Here is an 18433-nt window from a genome sequence, read left to right on the forward strand (position 1 = left end):
AATTACTTAGATTACCACTGACTTTTCTCTCTCCCTACGCCCCTTCTTAAATGAATCCAGACCTCAGGGGCAGGACAGAGCCTCAGCTTTGTCCAAGGCTGGACAGCTTTTTAAAGACTCAGTAGCTCAGCTGCAACTGATGGGCTCGGCCCATGCACTCCCCTGCTCCCTGCCAGAGGATCCTGCTGTCAGAGCAAACGGTAGGAAACATCACCTTAACATCGCTGAATGCTACCCATAAATACTGCACGTTTCACCGCCTTTCCTAGCTTGTGGTGCAGCTGCTGCCTGAAGGTTTGCTCGGGGATCCCCTTTAAAGCAGCAGCCCTGGCTCATGCAGGCTCCTTCCAAACGTACCTTGGTTCCTCTGTGCCCGGGGCATCCCTGGAAGCCCTGTGTCCCATTCATTCCTGGAGGTCCACGCTCACCCTGTGGCACAGAGGGGAAAATGAAAAGGTCAGGGCTCTCCTGCTGCACAGGGTTCTTCTGCTACTGGCATGTTTTGGCAAGCATGTGAGGTGGTTTGTCCTAACCAATGCATGTGGAAGCACTGCATGATATAACAGGAGCCAAGAGAGCATTGGGTTGGGGTGGTCAGCACCTGGCCACAGCTGCAGGACCATCCCCACCACCTCCTGCCCACAGCCTTTGTCGTGCAGAGGCCAGCTGCAAGGCTTCACTGCGCAGAGAGACACATCCTTGCCAAGCTCTTGGCCATGAAAGAGCTTCGTGAAATTTCTCCTTCCCAAAAATGGCCACGAGAACTCCTCAGAGCTCGGCAGAGGTGTCTAACCCAGCCCTGACCTTACTCTGATAGCAGCACTTGGCCCCTGCTTGTGGTGCTGGAAAAGAGGAGCGCACCATCGGCCCCTTGGCCTCGGCCTCACCCTCTGGGCATGATGTGTGCGGGGTTGTTTATCCCAGGGGTGACGTGGGGCTCGTGAAGTAAGAGTTTGGATGAAGCAGTGATAGTAAGAAATCACGGGACTCGTGTTGTCTGTTGCTGTCATGGGCAAAAACAGGGAGCTCTTCCCCTTGGCTCTCTGGGATCTCCTCGCTGAACTCCTCCCAGGAGCAGCTGGGGCTGGACCAACAACTCAGACACCAGATGGGGAGGGCACATCCTTCTCCCACATCCCCAGTGGAAAATAGCTGTGAAAAAAACTCCGAATGCTTTGCTATGGTGAGGTCCCTAGTTTGGGCAGCACAAGCAGAGCAGGGCAATCGCTTACCGGTCCTCCTTCATCTCCAGGATAGCCTCTGTAGCCAATGTCACCCGTAGCACCCTAGAAGAAAACACAGAGCATTTTTCACTTTTTTTCATAGGCCAAAAATGGGGAGGAAGAGGAGCACGAACTCCATGCCAGCATCACCCATTGCAACCTGTGTCACCCACCCATCAGCACCACAGTGGACACTGGCACACAGGGACCCTCAGCAGGGGTGCCACCCCCCCAGATGAAGTGACCCACCTTTTGTCCTATAGGGCCAGGCAGCCCTCTGTCCCCTTCCTGCCCCGAGCACTTGCAGTGGACCCCACAGCATGTCCTTTCTGCAATGTTGTCCTGCATGGAAACACAAACAGCACAACAGAGGGTGTTAGAAACCTGGCAGAGCCCCAGCACCATAAATCCTGCATGGCTTCAGGTCCATGCAATCACCCCCGTGCCAAGCATAATGTTGGTCCAGCAGCATTTTGGGGTCTCCCCATCTGGAAACAGCCACGGCAGCATGAGAAAGAGATGTGTGTTTGTGGACAGATTAGGTTGTGTGGTTAGAGAAATTGAATCAACTTTATCTTTTGTTAATGGATGTCAGAGGCAAGGGTTTAAATGGGAACCAATGGGAGCAGAAAGTCACAGAGGACATTTAGGTCAGTCCCCAAAAATGTGCCTGTCACTGAGGAGAGCAATCTCATCTCAGAAGAGATCCAGGCTGTGGAATAGGGCAAGAGAAAGTTGTGGCAGCGAGTAGCTGCAACCAGAAACCTACAGACTGAGAACAATTTGAAAGTACACAGCAAAAGGAAAAAAAAAAAAAAAGGAAAAAAAAAAAAAAAAAAAAGGATAGTTTCAGAGAAATCACAGCTTGGTTTTGCATCATCCACTAGAAAGAAAAAATCATTTTCTTTGCCAAGTACATTGCTGGCTGCAAATGCTTCCTGCCAGCTTTGCACATTCACATTTTGAAAGGATTTTCCTAAGTCAACTGAATTACATGGGGATGGGCTGAAAAGTAGTTCTTGTCCCAAAAAACAAGGTTCACTCCCAAGTGTCTGCACTTTGCTTTGCACAGAAAGGCCCAGCAAGGGGTTACCATAGCATACTTGGGGGTTAAACCTAATTTTATTAAACCTGCTGGAAAAGGAGGTTACTGGTGCCGATCACAGATGTGAAGTTGAGAGGAACTGGACTTAAAAGGGATGACAACAATTAATTCAATAAACTCAAGTGAGACTACGTACACAGGAGGGAAGTAAATCTCTGAGTTTTTGCCTGGAAGAAAACAAAACTCCTTCATCTGTCAAAACCATATCTAACACACAGGCACTGTATCAGCTTGGGGAATGAAACCTAGAAAGTGGTACTTCTGCAAGAGGGTTAGCCTTGACGAGACAGGATGGTGTTTCCCACACGCTTGTAGTAAGGTTAAGAAAACAGCAGTATAAATATAGATGGAGGGTGAGCTTTTTGGCATGGCACTTGTAGAGGACTTCTTAACCTCTTCCATTCAACCTAGTCCCATTGGGCTGAATGCTCTGCAGCCTCAGCGGGAGCAGGGCTCCTCCAGGACAGGCACCAGACAGGGCAGTGCCACAATCTGCTCTTAACTCTATTTGCTATGACTTCTGTAAAAAGCAGAAATGAGGTAGGGAGAGATGATGGCTGGAGCCAAGAGGGTGTCACACGGCAATGGTCCAGATCCAGCCTTTTTGGGTTTTCTCCAGCACAGCCAGGCAGCGCTGCTTGTGCCAAGTCACTTACGAGCTGCTCCGCCAACTCGAATTCCAGGTCCAGGAGGTTGGCTCTCAGCGGCCTGTTGTAGGTGAAACCCCTCCCGAACTCCAGCTGCATCACATCCTCAAAATTCTTCACTTGCTCCAGCCCAACGAAGATGAGAGCGTTGACACCTGAAAGAGGGCAAAGCAGAAGGAGCTGTGATGGGACGTGGTGCTCTGCAGAGCCCTTGCAAAGCTGGGCTCTTCCCTGCCTCTTCAGCTGCAAACAGAGGTTGTTCAATCAAGAATAAGCTCATTTGGTGCCTGCCTGCTTAGGTGCTTAGGTGCAAAATACCACAGGAAGGCAATGAAGAACAGTAAATTCATGTAGAAATCACATGCTAATTTACTGAAATCCTTGCTATTCAATTCTATGTATTGCTCTCAAAATGTGGCTGATGCGTGAGGAATAGTGGTAAAATATGTGACACGTTAACAAGAGCTATAATCACTTCTTTGAAGAGTAAAAACTGACCTTGTTTATGCAAATCAACTGAAGCAGCGCTCAGCTGATCCATCGAGTCATCTGCACCGTCAGTAAAATGGATTACAACCTGGGAGAGAAATAAATTTAAGTCAGGCCCCTGAGCTTTTGGGCGTGCAGCATGATCATGAGCAACATGATGGGCATCCTTCCCGGGGGGAGGCTTTATCCAAGAGGAGATGGGGGAATTGCTACACCCTTTCCACCTTTGTGGGCCACCAAGTTTTGCATTTCTGTGCCAGATTTCTGTACGTTGTATCATCCTGGTGTGAACAGTGTGCAGCCATGTGGTGCCCTGGCTCAGCAATGGTCAGGGCAGGACCTTGACAATGTGCTGGGAGTGAGCAGGTGACCAAAACTCAGGGCTTTATTTATAAATATGCAGTTACTTTATCAACCAAAATTATCAAAGAGCAGCTCTCCTTGTCAAACAGAGCATATCAGAAGTCAGTTTTCCTGTTCCAACACCCTCCCACGGGCCTGTGCTTTGACTTACTTTGGTGCTGCCGGAGGGCGCTGACCTGAACTTGCTCTGGTAGGATTTCAGTGTATCGGCCGTGAGGAAATAGGGCCCGCGGGTACTCATGGCTTGAAACCTCTTGAAGAGCTCAGTCTGGTACTCGGAGAAGTCCAGTCCCTCCACGGGCCCACCCTGGGTTTGGGCCATGATGGCCACCCTGACGTTTGGCCCCTGGCTGCCGGTGCAGCTGATCTTCTGCATGCGCGTTATTCTGTTCAGCACAGTCTCAACGGTGACCTCCAGCCTCCTCTGGGAGTTGAAGATGTTCTGGCCATCCCTGACGTCTGTTACATCGAAGCCAAGTATCACATCTAGGTCGCACTCTGAAAGGGAAATGTGGAAGGAGAAGAAAGGGGATCATCCCAGCTCCACTCCATCAGGGACACCCCGAGCAGGGTGCCCAGCCCCACATCCAGGCACCTCCTGAAGCTCCCCAAGGAGGAGACCCCACAGGCTCTGGGCAGCCTGTGCCAGCGTTCAGATTTTCCTAATTATTCTGTTAGACATTAGAGCAGAAGCTGTCTGTCTAGAGAAATGTTACACAAGTGTTTTGGACTTCCTTCCATCCCAGCAGTGATAACCTGGGGAAAAATGCATTTCTTTTTTTCCTGTGCAACTGTTGTTTAGTATTGGGATAAGCTGATTAAACCAAGCCTAACAGAAATATTACTGTATTGTCATTAGGCAGCTACGACTGCTCTCCCCAACAGCTGTACTCAATGCAAGGGGTGTCACGCCACCAGCAAAGCATGGGGCAGTCTAGCATATTGGGAGGATCCCCAGCACCTGGAGTGACTTTCAGTCAGATCTTTCTGGTGTGGTATGTTGATTTGGGTCAGAAAAATGGTAATTCAGACACTACTGTTTCAATGAGAGAAGAGGAGGTACTCGCTGACACCCCTCACCTGTTCATCTTCACTAGCGCCTCAGTTCTACATAACACCTCCCACATGTTCCATTGACCCAGAAAGGAAGGCAGCCAACTCATGAGATTCCTTTTCAGGGCACTTTTATCTTAATTTATAACCACTAGTGCCCTGGCTTTATCTCATATACCCGTCACAAGGTCAAGTGGGCACCCTGGATGATCCAGCAAGATAAATTCTATTTCCAGCAGATAATGCATGTCAGGGACCAAGGGGTTCAACCAGCCTGTGAGAAATAGCATGGGCAGAACAAGGACTGTCGCTTTTCATTTTGGAAGTGAACAAGTTGCCCTGCCAATATGATGAAGTGTCTGGCATCACGTGCCTATACCTTGTCAAGGCAGAAATATGGGCTGGACGAGTCCATCAAAATGTGCTGGATCGTAAAAGCCTCCACTGGGAGCAACCTGAGCATGTTATGAAAGGATCATGCATACCTCTTGTAACATCTGTCGTTCCTGGGCACAACTTCTCCTCCATAGCGGCTGCCAGCGTAACCAAGACCTGCTCATTCAGTTCAGACAGCTCCTGAGCTGTTGACACTCTGAAACTCGTGGCACTCTCGCTGGCCAGCTTACTGACTTCCTCCAGGTCAATGTTTCGTACTCCAACTGCAAATACCTTGACGCCTTTCTGTGCGATTGCCAAGGAGGCACTCTGCCCGTCATCTGAGGATTTCCCCCCCGTGACGATGAAGGCAATTTGAGGCACCCTCTGGTCAATTCGGCTGCCAGCCTCCTTCACAAAGTGTTTTGCCTGGAGATGCTTGATGGCTGCACCGGTGTTGGCCACGCGGCCACCTTTGTAGATCACTTTGTTGATGGCATCTAAAATCTGAGGCTTACTGGAGTAATCCTTGAGGAAGAACTCATCGGTGACATCTGAGTTGTACTGCGCCAGTCCTACCTGGATAGAGTCACCATCTTCATAGATGGCATCCACTATGGAGTACACGAACTGGAGGACTTCCTGGAAGTTATCTCTCCCCAGATTGATGGAGCCATCCAGCAAAAACACAATGTCAGCCTGCTTTTTGCCTCCTTAAAAAATATATATATATAAAGAAAATACAGTTATTAAACATTGTGACTTTTATAATATTTAAGATGCTTAGTGCTTTGTGAAATAGCTTTGTTTTTCTCTCTCATTTCAAGCTTTCATTGGTCTTTGGCATGATCTTACATCCATACAAGAAGAAAGGTTTATGCAACACATTGATTATGCATCATGTAACATTACTTGTTTTTGTGATATTTTCATCTCTTTTCAAATTTAATTCTATGCTTTCTTTTTTCTTTTTATGCCCAAGAGGACCTTCTTCAAAATGGTCTTTAAAGCAATATGACTAAACTGTTGGGAATCAAAAGGAGTTATTATGGAGACATTTACACATTGTACAAATTCTGTCTATGCTCAATCCAAAAAAGTCTACAGGATGAATAATAGCAGTCTTACCAGGTCCTAAAGGGCCAGGGGTTTCTGTTGTAGGTATTGGAAGCTCTTCAAGAATATTCTGCACTTTCTTTTCTAAAGTTGGCAGTCCCGTGAAGTCCTGTACTACAAGCACACGGTCAGGATCATTGGTAATGACCTGCAGCTGGTTCCTGTCTACATTCCTGGCTCCTACACCCAGAGGTTTAATAATTGTTGAGGCAATCACGTTAGCAGGCCTGTTGACGTCATCCTGGGACCGATCTCCGAGGATGACGACGAGATGCTGTGGCACTCCGTCTTCTATTCTGCTCCCTGCAGACTTGATGAAGTAGTTCTTCACCACGTAGTCTAGGGCTTTGCCAGCATTCACAGGGGAACCCCCTCGAAGCCTCAAGCGGCGGATGGCTTGCAACACAGCATTTTTGGATTTGTGGGTTTTCAGGTAGAACTCAGGAAAGACGTTATTGCTGAACTGCACCACACCAATTCGCACTTTGTTTGGCCCAACTTCAAGCTGCTGAACAATTCTGCTGATGAAATCCCGAATGTGAGCGAGCCCATCAGACCTAACACTGTCAGAGCTGTCGATAAGGAAGACTATGTCCTTTTCGTCACCAGAAACTTCTACAGGGAAAAAAGAAGAGAAAGAATTATTTGTGTGCCAAGCCTTTGCTTAAACTTTGCAGTAGGATTTCTGTGCTATCTGTTCTCAAGTAATGTAAAACTGCACAACATATTTCATCCAACTTTAGGCAAGGTGCTTTGTGGAGCTTCTCCAGAAGGGCTTGTGTGTGAGTGCATGCGTTAACAGTCTGCCTAATAAATCAAAGCATGCATTGCTCAGAGCCTTATCTGCTTTATTCTTGGACACTCTTCTCTGGATTTGTCAATGTTTCCGTCTTTGTTTTGCCCCAGATTTGTGTCTGATTTTCCTAGAGAGCTGATAAATAAGCGATGGTAACACATTGCAGGCTTTGATTTTAAAATCAAATAATGTATTTAGGTACGAAGGCTGAATGTCCACATATCTAAAAGTGGTCTCCTAAAATAATATGTGTGCTGCCTTTGCTTTTAACTAAGGAAAACCTTAGCTTAGAGGGGAAGGGATTGGATGTTTTTTAACCTAGTTGGGCAATATTTGCTTGAACAGCAACACAGAGGCAGCTGGTAGCGCCAGGGCCTTACCTACAGTTGTGGTCACATCTCCCAAGAGCTGTCTGATTTGGTCCACAGTGAGGGTCTCAATAGGAGCCAACAGCTTCTGTTCAAGGCTGGGAAGCTCCTGGAAGCTGGAGACTTGGTACACGTAATCAGGGCTAAGGGAAATCTGTACCATCTCCTCAGGATCCATGTTCTTTGCTACAACCAGAGGTGCCACCCCGACTTGTTTGACTTGCAGTGACGGGAACTCTAAGTCGTCATCTGACTTGCGGGAGGAGAGGATGACCAAAAACTGAGGGACACCCTCTTCTATGCGGCTCCCAGAGGGCCGGGTGAAGATGGTCTTTGCTACAAATTCAAGGGCCTCCCCAACGTTCACCTGCTGGCCTCCCTGCGGCCGCAGCCGCCTCACGGCACTTTGCACCTCGTCCTTGGTGGAGTGGGCATTGAGCAGGAACTCCACATGGGGGTGTTCGCTGAACTGGACCACTGAAATCCGGGTGGTGTCGAAGCCCACATCCAGGTTGGTCACTATCCTCTCGATGAGGTCGCGGACAAGGTAGAACTCCTGGGCGGCATAGCGGGAGCCATCGACCATGAACACAACGTCCCTCTTCACACCCACTGAGGAAAAGAAGGCAGCAGTCAGAGAATGCACCGGGCATTGCCTACCAGGGGCAGCTAAGCTCAACGTCTACATCACTGGCCCGTGCCTTTGGCCACGGGAAGGATGCTCATTGTTTCTTTCCCCATTATTTCTCCTGGGAGCCCCTGCAGGCAGCTCTGGGTTCAATCCAGAGACTGAACCAATCTGCTAGGTGTATTCCCAGGCAGTGCAAGAATGCAGAACAGTGATTTCCAGGGAAAAAGAAGCAAGAGGGAGCGGGGGAACCGTGGAACAATAATTCCTTGTGAGATCTCCACACAAGGAAGTGTAGCTCGGCGATCCTCCTTACTCAGGGCAGGCTGCCAGGCAGCCTGGGTCTGCTTTACACTTGGTACCACCCCTCTTTCCTTGTCTTTCTCTAGGATGGCTCCTATCCCATTATTCTCTTAGCTTCTACTATTTCCAAGAAAACATTTGCTGCAGTGATAATTCAGGTCAGAGCCTGAATAATTGCTGAATATCACACTGACAAATGGGGCTGGGGGAAAGCAGCCTGACTGAAGGGAAGGAACAGACAGAGTAGGATGGTGGACTTCAAAGGGACTGATCAGGGTTGGGTACCCTTCATCCCTTCGGGAAAGGTTTACGCAGGCTGGACTTCATTCAAAGTGAGACCAGAAATGGAAGATCTGATCCTTTTCCACTCTCCCTTCCCCCTGTGAATGAGCATAGCAAATGTTAGACACATCAGAAGAAGGTCTCACATTTAGCAGAAAGGTGACCTGGATTTGCAGTTGTGTTGAGGTGTCCCTGTAGCATCTAAATGTCGCAATTTCCATTCCGGGAGGAATAGTATGGACTGAAATAACAGCCCATTGACTTTAAATGAGATTAAAGTCCTGGCATTCACTTTGTGTACCTTCCATGTGGATACAACATGGACCACTTTGTAGGACCGCGATTAAACATGGCTCAGCTAAATAACACAGCTCCTACTAACCCTAAGTACACACACTCAAAAAAAAAAAAAAAAAAAAAAAAAAAAAAACAATCAACAGCGAGATCAAGATGGATGTGTAGCCATGACCATCTTTGCTTTTTCTGTTTGTGTTGCAACCATGATGTTACAAAACATCATATTTTGCCGCTGGCTCTCGGTGCAGACACAAACATCTTCTCACCTGGGCTGGGTGATGTAAAAACCAGATCAGGGGCAAGTGACTCTATTTCTTTCTTGGTCAGCCGGATGACTCTGTTGGAGACGACCTGCTGCACCGAATCCAGCTGGCTGAAGTCAGGCACAGAGATAGCAAAATCCGGGAGGAAGGAAATTGTCTGCAGCTCTGTGAGGTCAGCATTTCCAATCCCGATGCCAAAGGGCACTGTGCCACTTGTCTTGAGGACCACCGAGGGCCTCCTTACATCATCCTGGGACCGGTCAGCAGTGAGCAGAATCAGGAACTGCGGGACACCCTCAGCTATCCTGCTGCCACTTGACACCGTGAACACGTTCCTGATGAGATAGTCGAGGGCTGCTCCAGTGTTCAGAGGAGATCCTCCCATAACTGTCAGCCCCTGGATGGCATTGACTATATCTGCTTTGTCTTCATAGGCATCGAGTAAGAACTCGGGTTGTACGGCATTGCTGTACTGCACGATGGCAACACGGACCTTGTCACGGCCAATATCCAGGCTTTCAACAACTCTTTGGACAAAGGTCTTCAGCAGAGGGAAACCTCGTCTGACACCATCTGAGCCGTCGATTAGAAACACCACGTCCTTCTTCTCACCTCTCTCAACTACTGTTTGAGACAAGTAAGGGAAGGGGGGAACAAGTGAGATTTTCTTTGGAAGTGATTATTATTACCTGAACACACTGAATCGAAGGAGTGCAAGACTCTGGGGAGGGGAAGGCGAGGTGTCAGAACGGGTGGTTCTGTTTCTTTGCAGTCGGATGCAATCCCTGGTGAAGAGGCAGATGGGTGGAAGTTGGTGGAAACCACAGTGCAACGTATGCTGTGCCTTACCCACCAAGTCATAGAATCATAGACCCATAGGAAATAGGGTGCCAAGGGCCTCCGGGTGCCAGCCCCTACCTGAGGGCAGGAAAGTCTGGGATATCAGGGACTTTTGCTCCCAGAGAAGCCTGTTTCAGAAGAAAATGTCTTAATAGGTTTACTGTCGAGAGGGTGCTCACAAGGAGCCAATGAAGAGAGAGACAAAAGCTTTCCTCAAGCATCACCAAACTTAGAGATAAATGATCCTGCACATGCTCAGACAAAATAAGAATTTACTGAAAATGCTGAAATGTTTTTCTAAAACACAAGTCACTGTGTTTTATTTTTTTAAAGGTTTGACTTCAAGCACAAAGAGTAGTAATTGTGAGTAAACATTCATTTGTTTTTTTTTTAAACCACTGTGAAATCTCAGAGATCTGAAAACAGTTGATGAGTGCTGCTGTTGACTAACAGAATTGCAAAACTTTGGCTCAGCAAAGCAGAAAATGTCACTGAGTCACAAATGCTGAACAGGACAATGTCATCCCCTGAAGTGTCATTGTCATGTTTATAGCAAGGTCAGCAGGACAACAGGAGCACCATCCGTTCCTCTGAAGAAAATATTAAATGCCTGTTTATGAATGCTAGAAATATAAGGAGTTATCAAGCACAGTTGAAGTCATAATACAGACTTCAGGCCAAAGTAATTACTTAGGAGGAATGTCAGAAACTTGGTAGGTTAACATATAGGACTGGAATATTAATAGTTTGTTGAACAACAGAGGAAGGAAGATGGAGCAGATACTGCCTGGTGTATCCCAGTTCCATACACTTCCTCTGAAGTTCAGAAGCAGAGAAAAAGTGTCCTAACGTAAGACCCTAGGTAGAAGATAAAAGAGAAATATTATGCATACTCTTGTGAAGTGGCTCTCTTTTAGCCCAGAATATTAGGAAAAATAAGTGAATGCAGCTACTGGTGAGCTGTTAGTGGAATCAGTTACATTGTCTGGTTGTCAAAGGGATTTGAAGACCCTCTTCTGGCAAAGGGTTTCAAAAGAATACAAGCTTCTTAATAGCATTTAAGGAAACCTAGCTGCTCCTCTGAAAAGTGATGTAAATCAGGAGCTCTTCACTGACATGAAGCATGAGAGGATTCACATAGACGTGCAAATGGGATCAGATTGTTTAGTAGTAGTATTCCAAGCCAGCACCAGCAAAATCAGGAAGGCCACAGGCACAAAATGAAATCCAGCAAGAAGCATCCACAGTAGCAAGAGTTTGTTTTGTAAATACTTTACAATAAAAGGAAGATCAAAAATAGAGTTGGCCTTCTACACAGTGAAAGCTCTTGATAGATGATGTCAACGTGGGCAAAATGTTTAATGCCTTTGATATCCACCTCCCATAAAAAGTACAGCCTGCAGCTGGCTGACACAGTTCCTTCCAGCAACAAAGGGATATGGTTTCTGTCTCGCTTAAGAAAAGATCAGGCTAAGAATACTCAGATATACCTAAGTATAAGCTATTTTTGAAACAAATTGAGCCTGATGAACTTCTGACTGTGGCACTGAAAGAGTAGTAGCACTCCCCTAACCACTGGTAATTCCCTCTGAGATCTTGTGGACTGGATGAGGAGCAAGATTGGTAAAAAGCAAAAACAATGCCTGTCTTCAAAGATGCAGGAAAGTAGATGGAGTACAGATATAGTTTAGTTGCCTTCAAAAAAAGCAACCGAATGGCTCCAAATTATTGAACAGTTTGTAAGCACCTAAAGACAAAATGGTGTGTAGCAATCAAGACTGAATGGTCAAGAAATCATCATCTCAAGCCATTCTGAATTCCTCTAGGATGTCACAAGCAGCTTTATAACAGAGAGGATGTCAACATCAAATTTATTTACTTAACAAGGTTTTGATATCATCTTCCCCAGCAATCTCACCTAGATTCAAAAAGACATTGACAAGACAGAAATGGTTTGAAAGGGGAGGACACAGTTCAAGAGCACCAGTTGCCTTAGTCTGCATTGAGGCAGAAGCACTCTGCACAAATATGGGAAGGGCAACAGCTTCACTGGGAAAGGATGAGGTAAGATAAGACCAGGTCATTTGGTGCAGGTTGACATCAGAGAAACAAGGGTGAAAAGCTAGAAAGCCTACAAAACCTACAAGGAACAAATGAATGAGATAGGTATGCAGCTAGAGACATGAGGACTGAGAAAAGACATGGCAAATTTGAGGTGAATGAAAGACTGTCAAACATAACACAGGAATGAGCTGACATCTGTGTTTCTACTGAGCTTAAAGAGATGTAAAATGCTTAAACTGTGACTAGGAAGGCAGAGGTTAAGGGAAACCATCTACTGACAAGGATATTAAAGCAATTGCACAGGTTGATTAGGGAGATCAGGGAAATCTCCTCCACTCAAAGATTTCCAGAACAGATTAGAAAAATGACAGACAGTCCTGGATGAGCAGATCTTGTTGGGGACAAGGGGATGTAGCAGATGGCACCCTGAGATCAATACCAGCCCTATTTCTTTTTTATGTTTCTATGATTCTAAGTCCATCTGCCCAGAACTTTTATGGAGAGGTGATGCAGAAGTCATTACACTTTTCCTTGTCTCCTGGTGCTGTTGGGAGACAGGTCAATTCTCAAATTAGGGCTGCCTTTGGGAAATCACACAGATGGACACGGATAATTTCCAGTATCGCAGTGTCAAATTCTGTTTGTGGCCATGTGATTCTTTTCTATGTTCCTTAATGAATCCATATTCATTTACTGAGCTTATAAAGGTAACTGAGTCAAGACCATCTAATTTATTGGTGCTTCTAGAAAACGTAGAAACTGCCATCACATCCCTTAAGAGGTAACAGAGCAATAAACAGAGCTCCTCCAGAAAAGGGAGAATGGAAAGAGGAATTGAGGCAAGCCTTAATTTACTCCTTCTAGCCCTTGCCCAGCATAGCATGTCAATTTATTTAGCTGGGGCAATGACTCTCTGCTACTTCACATTTGTACCATGTTTTGCACACCAGTAACAGCATCTACTGCAGCTCTTGCAGCTGAACAAAAGGCTTTTTCCTTTGATCACTTATCTTTAAAACTGAGTTTGAACTTCAGTGCTTTGCTGGATCAGACCAGAGGAAAATCCAAGTAAAACAGCAATTTCTACGTAATCATTTTTAAACATCACCAGGCCAAATTGCCCCAGTTACCAAAGAGAAGGGGGGCATGTAAATGGTGTTTCTCAGCCTCTTGGAAACCACAGAAACCCGGGGTCCCTGTACCTGTTGGCTGAAGCTGGATAGTTTTCAACAGGTTCACTATGTTTGGCTGAAGCTCTGAAATCCGAGAGAGTGAATCAACATTCAGAATGAATTGTGGGGCATAAACTATCCTTTCCAGCTCTACGGGGTCAGCATTTTTGGCTTTGATAGCAAAGGTCACAACTCCAGCTTGCTTCAGAGCATCTGATGGTTGCTCCACATCGTCGGATGATCTCCCAGCAGCGAGGAGGACCAAGAACTGGGGAACTCCTTCTTCAATCCTGCTTCCAGCTTCCTTGACAAACAGCCTCCTTATGGCTTCCTCTAGTGCAACTCCAATGTTCAGTTGCTTCCCAGTTTTTAACTTCATCCTTTTCACTTTCAGAAGCATGTCTTGCTTAGACAGAAGTTCAGAGAAGTCAAATTCAACTTGGATGTTGTCACTGAATTGAGCTACAGCTACTCGTGTGGCATCGGAACCCACGTTCAGGTCAGAAATGACTTTGTGTACAAAGTCCCGGACGGCAGGAAAGCTACCCAAGAGGTTGGCTGAACCATCAATCAGGAATAAAATATCTTTCTTGCTTTCTAGAATAAATTCACAAATGAAAAGAGGGGAAAAAAGATATGAAGGCATTTTTCTTCTTAAATGTCATCCTAGAAACTTCTCTATTACCTGGATTTCAATATGCAAAACAAGTTATTATCGTTTCCCAAAGAATTCAAAGGCTACAAGATTAAACAGTACCTTTGCCATATTTATCTGAGGAGGAAAGGAAAGCAAGGACACCTCTCCTAAGACTCAGTAAATTCAGGCACCAGAATCTCATATCATGTACTGTATCATATCATATCATCTCAGTCATTGATTTGAATTGATCATTTTAGAATACATCAGTGATATTTCTGTTCTAGCATCCTGCCGACAATAGAGGCATGAATTACAACACTAGTGGAGCATTTTCTTTCAATTTAAAGGCTCATTAAGCAATACATAGACATTAGTTTATACATACATAGAACATTTTCTGTATTCTCTTAAAGTACTTCTCTCATTTACTTCAACAAGCAGTAAAGTCCAGAGACGAGTTATGACTTTTGGAGGAGGAAAGTCCTTTTACCTGTTTCCATTTGATGCCTTTTTAATTTCATTGAATGTCCAAGGCACAACCAAGCACCTCATATTTTTGTATCTTAACATCTTTTGTGTTAATCATCTCCTTTTGATACTAAACAATCCTGGATGTTTTTATGTCTTCATATGCACGTAGCCAGAATAAGAGAATTATTGAGCAAACATCTGTTTAAAAAGGGTTAAACTTGACAACAGTTTTTGAGCTTAAGGTTAGAGACTAACTTTGAAGTCAAAATCAGCCTCTGTGGCAGCCTGATAGTATCACTTATTCAGAGAGGCTCTGGGAAGTGATTTATCTACCCGTACACAGCTAGACCTTTGTTCCTCTATGCTCATTATCACTACTTTTACCTTTCCACACCACTTCTTGTGGTCAAAAGGACATACTCCCCTTGTCTGAGCTAGTACAGGCAGTGCACTTGCAGGTTGTGATGTTATTATGGCAATAGAAAGGGAACACCTGGACAAGTGACTAGTGGGCAGAGACTCACTCTGATCATCCTTCAGTCCTGACCTGCCTAAAATTGTGCTGTCTTTAGAGCATTCTAGCAATGACTTCAACAAAATGAAGAGCTGACTGTGTCAGGCCACATATTTAAGGTTAAGCACAGTCCTAAATGCTTTGATGACTTGGACAAGCTTGAAGGTGTACACTGGGAACAAACAGTCAAGAGAAACATAGTTAACTCAATGCAGTCAACATGAAGGAAGGTATATATTACCTGTTGGGGTGAGTGGAACCTCCTCCACACCTCCACTAACATATGTTGTTATAGGCTTATTTAACTCCTGGGGTAAAGCTGTCAGATCACTGAAATCATCCATAAAATATACCATTCTTGGATTAAATGCAATCTGTTCAAGCTCTGCCTTATCCGCATTCCTAACTCCAACAGCAAAAGTCAGCACTCCAGCCCGAGCTAATTCATTGGAAACTTGCAAGAAGGAATCGGCAGACTTCCCTGCCGTCACCAGGACTAGGACCTGTGGCACTTGTTCATTTATTCTGCTCCCACCAGCTTCAGTGAAGTGATTTGAAAGCACAAAGTTCAGTGCAGAGCCAGTGTTCAGCACTGACCCCCCCTTGGGCCTCAGCTGCCCCATGCGTTGAATTATGTCTGATTTGGTTTGGTATGAGTATAGAGAGAACTCGGTTTTAGGAGTGTCACTAAATTGCACTAAGCCAACTCGTATTTTGTCACTTCCGACATCAAGGTAGTTAACTAGGGTCACAACAAAGTCACGCACAAAGGGGAAGTTGGCATTTCCAACGTTGAGTGATCCATCCAAAAGAAAGATGATATCCCTTTTGGTTACTTGAACTGCAGTAGAGCACAGAAAACAACATGAGACATCATAGAAAACAAAATAGATTTTTTTCATGTGTGCATACAGCATGCACCGTACACACATGTAAACCTTGTTAGGAGGAAGGGGGAAGAGGGGGACAGAAAGAGAAGGGAAGACTGAGATTAGCAAACAACAAATAACGAGGACCTTGCTGGACAACACTCAGTTTGGCAGAGAAGGTTTCTGACTTGAGTTGAAAGTCTTTAAGCATCAGGTTTATCTACAGGGCTCAGTCTCTGTTATGGCAGATGATTTTGAAGGCTGCTAGTGCCAGAGTTGCATGTTCTGGGCCATATTATTAGCTGGCAGAAGCTTCCTTGATTTTGGTGGAGCAACACTGAATTATGCCTGTAGACACCCTGCTGATCATCATGGGTTTGCTCAGGGCTTTCCACTGTGACTTTAGCGAATGTTTCTGCTTTTTGGCACATAAAGCATTGCTTGACACCCAACACTACCACCCCCTTGCTAAGACTTCCCCCAGACATCCCCGGACATAGAGGACCATGTCCTGCCCCTGAGCAGTGACTGCTGCAGCCATGCTACCCTCGTGCTGTGCGGCCAGCAGTGGCTGGCCCGCGGCACCGAGCGAGGCTCTGCTTCCATGGGAAAACTCTTCTGCCAAGTAACCAATTTGGCTGGTATTCTGAGTGGGTATTAAAAATAGCTTTTACTATTGGCTTGGAGAAGTTGGTCTGGATGAGGCTTCAATGGCTGCCTGAGACACCTGCCTTTCCGATGACAGCATTTGGTGCAGAAAACTGCATTTTGATCTCTGCAGCTACAGACATGCATGTAGCAAGCTGTAGGAAGGGGAAAACTCCACTTTTGCCAGTAACTGGTCAGTTCTCAGCTCTTTCTTTAAAGCTAAACTCATCCTAGACTGTCTCCCAGCATCTGAGCCCTGAGACATAGATATGCAATATCACCCCAAAGACATTTCAAGTTCTCCCTTATGCTTTTTTTCTCTTAATATGTCATGGCCAGATGACAGACCAAAATGCTGAACCTTTAAGGTCTCAGAGAAAGATGAGCTGGCTCTTCCAGCCTTCTTCCAAATAAGTTATCTGAGAACATACTTATGCCCATTGCTAATGGTGTTCAATATCTTTCTGTTTTATCCCAATTACCTATGGATATATGGCTACATTCATCCATCTCTCTGGCTGGCCTTGTCACTGTAAGCTTGCTGTCCTAGTACTGAGATATTAAAAACAGAAGTGAGAAGAGGGCTCTTTGGATTACAGGCATTTCTCTCAGATTCACAGATTGTCTTGGCTTTTCGCCTTTTTAATTGTTCCCAGAACAGTTTCATTCAAGGCCCAGGGTGAGAGACTATCTTTGGATAATCTAGTCAAAATGTAACAGACAGCCCAGTGTAATAATTAGTTATGTTACTAATAGTAGTCTGTTTACAGAGTGGGCTATGTTTACTTGCTTATTGCAAATGTGTGTAGCTGTGAGTACAGTCAAGCAAAAGGAGTAGAAAAAGCATAAGCTGCATGAATAAGCTTTAAAGAACAAGGAAATTTAGGAACATTTTTAATTTACATTGAAAAATAAAAATGTCAGGTTTGGTATGTAGCCATGCAAAACTGTATTAGCAGGAAACACGTTCTGAAAAAAAGCTTATTAAATAAGTCTCGTGATATTCATCTTAATTAAGGACAAGTATCAGCTAACTAATTTTAAAATGTGTGCTCTTTGTGTAGATCAGTCATTGGCTTTAAATTTTTTAAGGACCTTTTCAAAAAAACATTTTATTTTGCCTGTGGTTTATAATTTTAAATTACTTGGGGAAATTAGAAAAAAAGAACATGGACATAGTTTGTTTGACACCCACTTAAGCCAATGGGAATCTCACTCTTGACCTTACTGGGAGCTGGAAGGAGTCCTATTTTACTAACGTTCATATGCCATGGGACAGAATTTCAAGGTTCAAATACGATCTAGCATGACAAGAATTCAACCTCAAGCATCTCAAATGGGGACAAATACTGAGAAATTTGGTATAAAATCTCTATGTAGATAAAACACCTCTGAAATACCAGGAAACTTCCTCAGAAGACATGACTTTAGCTACTGGATTGCTTCCAAGTCTACTGATGTCAATGGAAAGAGCAAGTAAAAAGAATCCACTGGCTTCACAGCACTCTGAATCATCTTCTAAACAGATTAAATTAAAGTCAACAATACACTAGTCTCATATGCCTCTTATGGCATGAGCTGAATAAATGTTGATAAGAAATTATGTTACTGAAGTGGGTATTTCAGTCCAACAGTGTCAGGATAACTTTCTCTGAACATCTCCATGAAAAAAATTTCTTATTTTCTCTACACTCAGAAAATTTTTTTTAGCTTTCTTGAGTAAATATCCACTATGGATGATTTTCAAAATGGTAAAGAGATTATGGTATTCACAGTGTGTTCTGTTCATAGGTTACACAAAGCTTAAGTGAGAGAAAAAACCTCCACTGCACAATCTGAGCACCTAACTAGCAAGGCTCGTCTTTCACATCTCTGCTTTAAATGTTGGTGACAAACGTGGAACGGGA

The 18433-nt window shown here is 44.9% G+C and overlaps 1 protein-coding gene across 13 annotated transcripts in view; it reads right to left on the bottom strand.

Moving 5' to 3' along the window:
• Positions 1-18433, bottom strand: part of COL6A3 (collagen type VI alpha 3 chain) — a 57077-nt gene that overhangs the window by 21048 nt on the left and 17596 nt on the right. For 7 of the 13 annotated variants that reach the window (XM_035331700.1, XM_035331699.1, XM_035331698.1 and 4 more), the window contains 12 exons: positions 15251-15850; positions 13415-13981; positions 9312-9932; positions 7548-8147; positions 6384-6986; positions 5366-5968; positions 3979-4325; positions 3474-3552; positions 2985-3130; positions 1473-1565; positions 1233-1286; positions 358-429 (listed from right to left, as the gene is read on the bottom strand). In XM_035331700.1, coding sequence (XP_035187591.1) covers positions 358-429; positions 1233-1286; positions 1473-1565; positions 2985-3130; positions 3474-3552; positions 3979-4325; positions 5366-5968; positions 6384-6986; positions 7548-8147; positions 9312-9932; positions 13415-13981; positions 15251-15850 — 4385 coding nt within the window. The remainder of the gene's footprint in view (positions 1-357; positions 430-1232; positions 1287-1472; positions 1566-2984; positions 3131-3473; positions 3553-3978; positions 4326-5365; positions 5969-6383; positions 6987-7547; positions 8148-9311; positions 9933-13414; positions 13982-15250; positions 15851-18433) is intronic. The other 6 variants (XM_035331695.1, XM_035331706.1, XM_035331697.1 and 3 more) reach the window with 5 other exon arrangements.

The sequence above is a fragment of the Oxyura jamaicensis genome, chromosome 7 (assembly GCF_011077185.1).
Source record: "Oxyura jamaicensis isolate SHBP4307 breed ruddy duck chromosome 7, BPBGC_Ojam_1.0, whole genome shotgun sequence".
NCBI lineage: Eukaryota > Metazoa > Chordata > Aves > Anseriformes > Anatidae > Oxyura > Oxyura jamaicensis.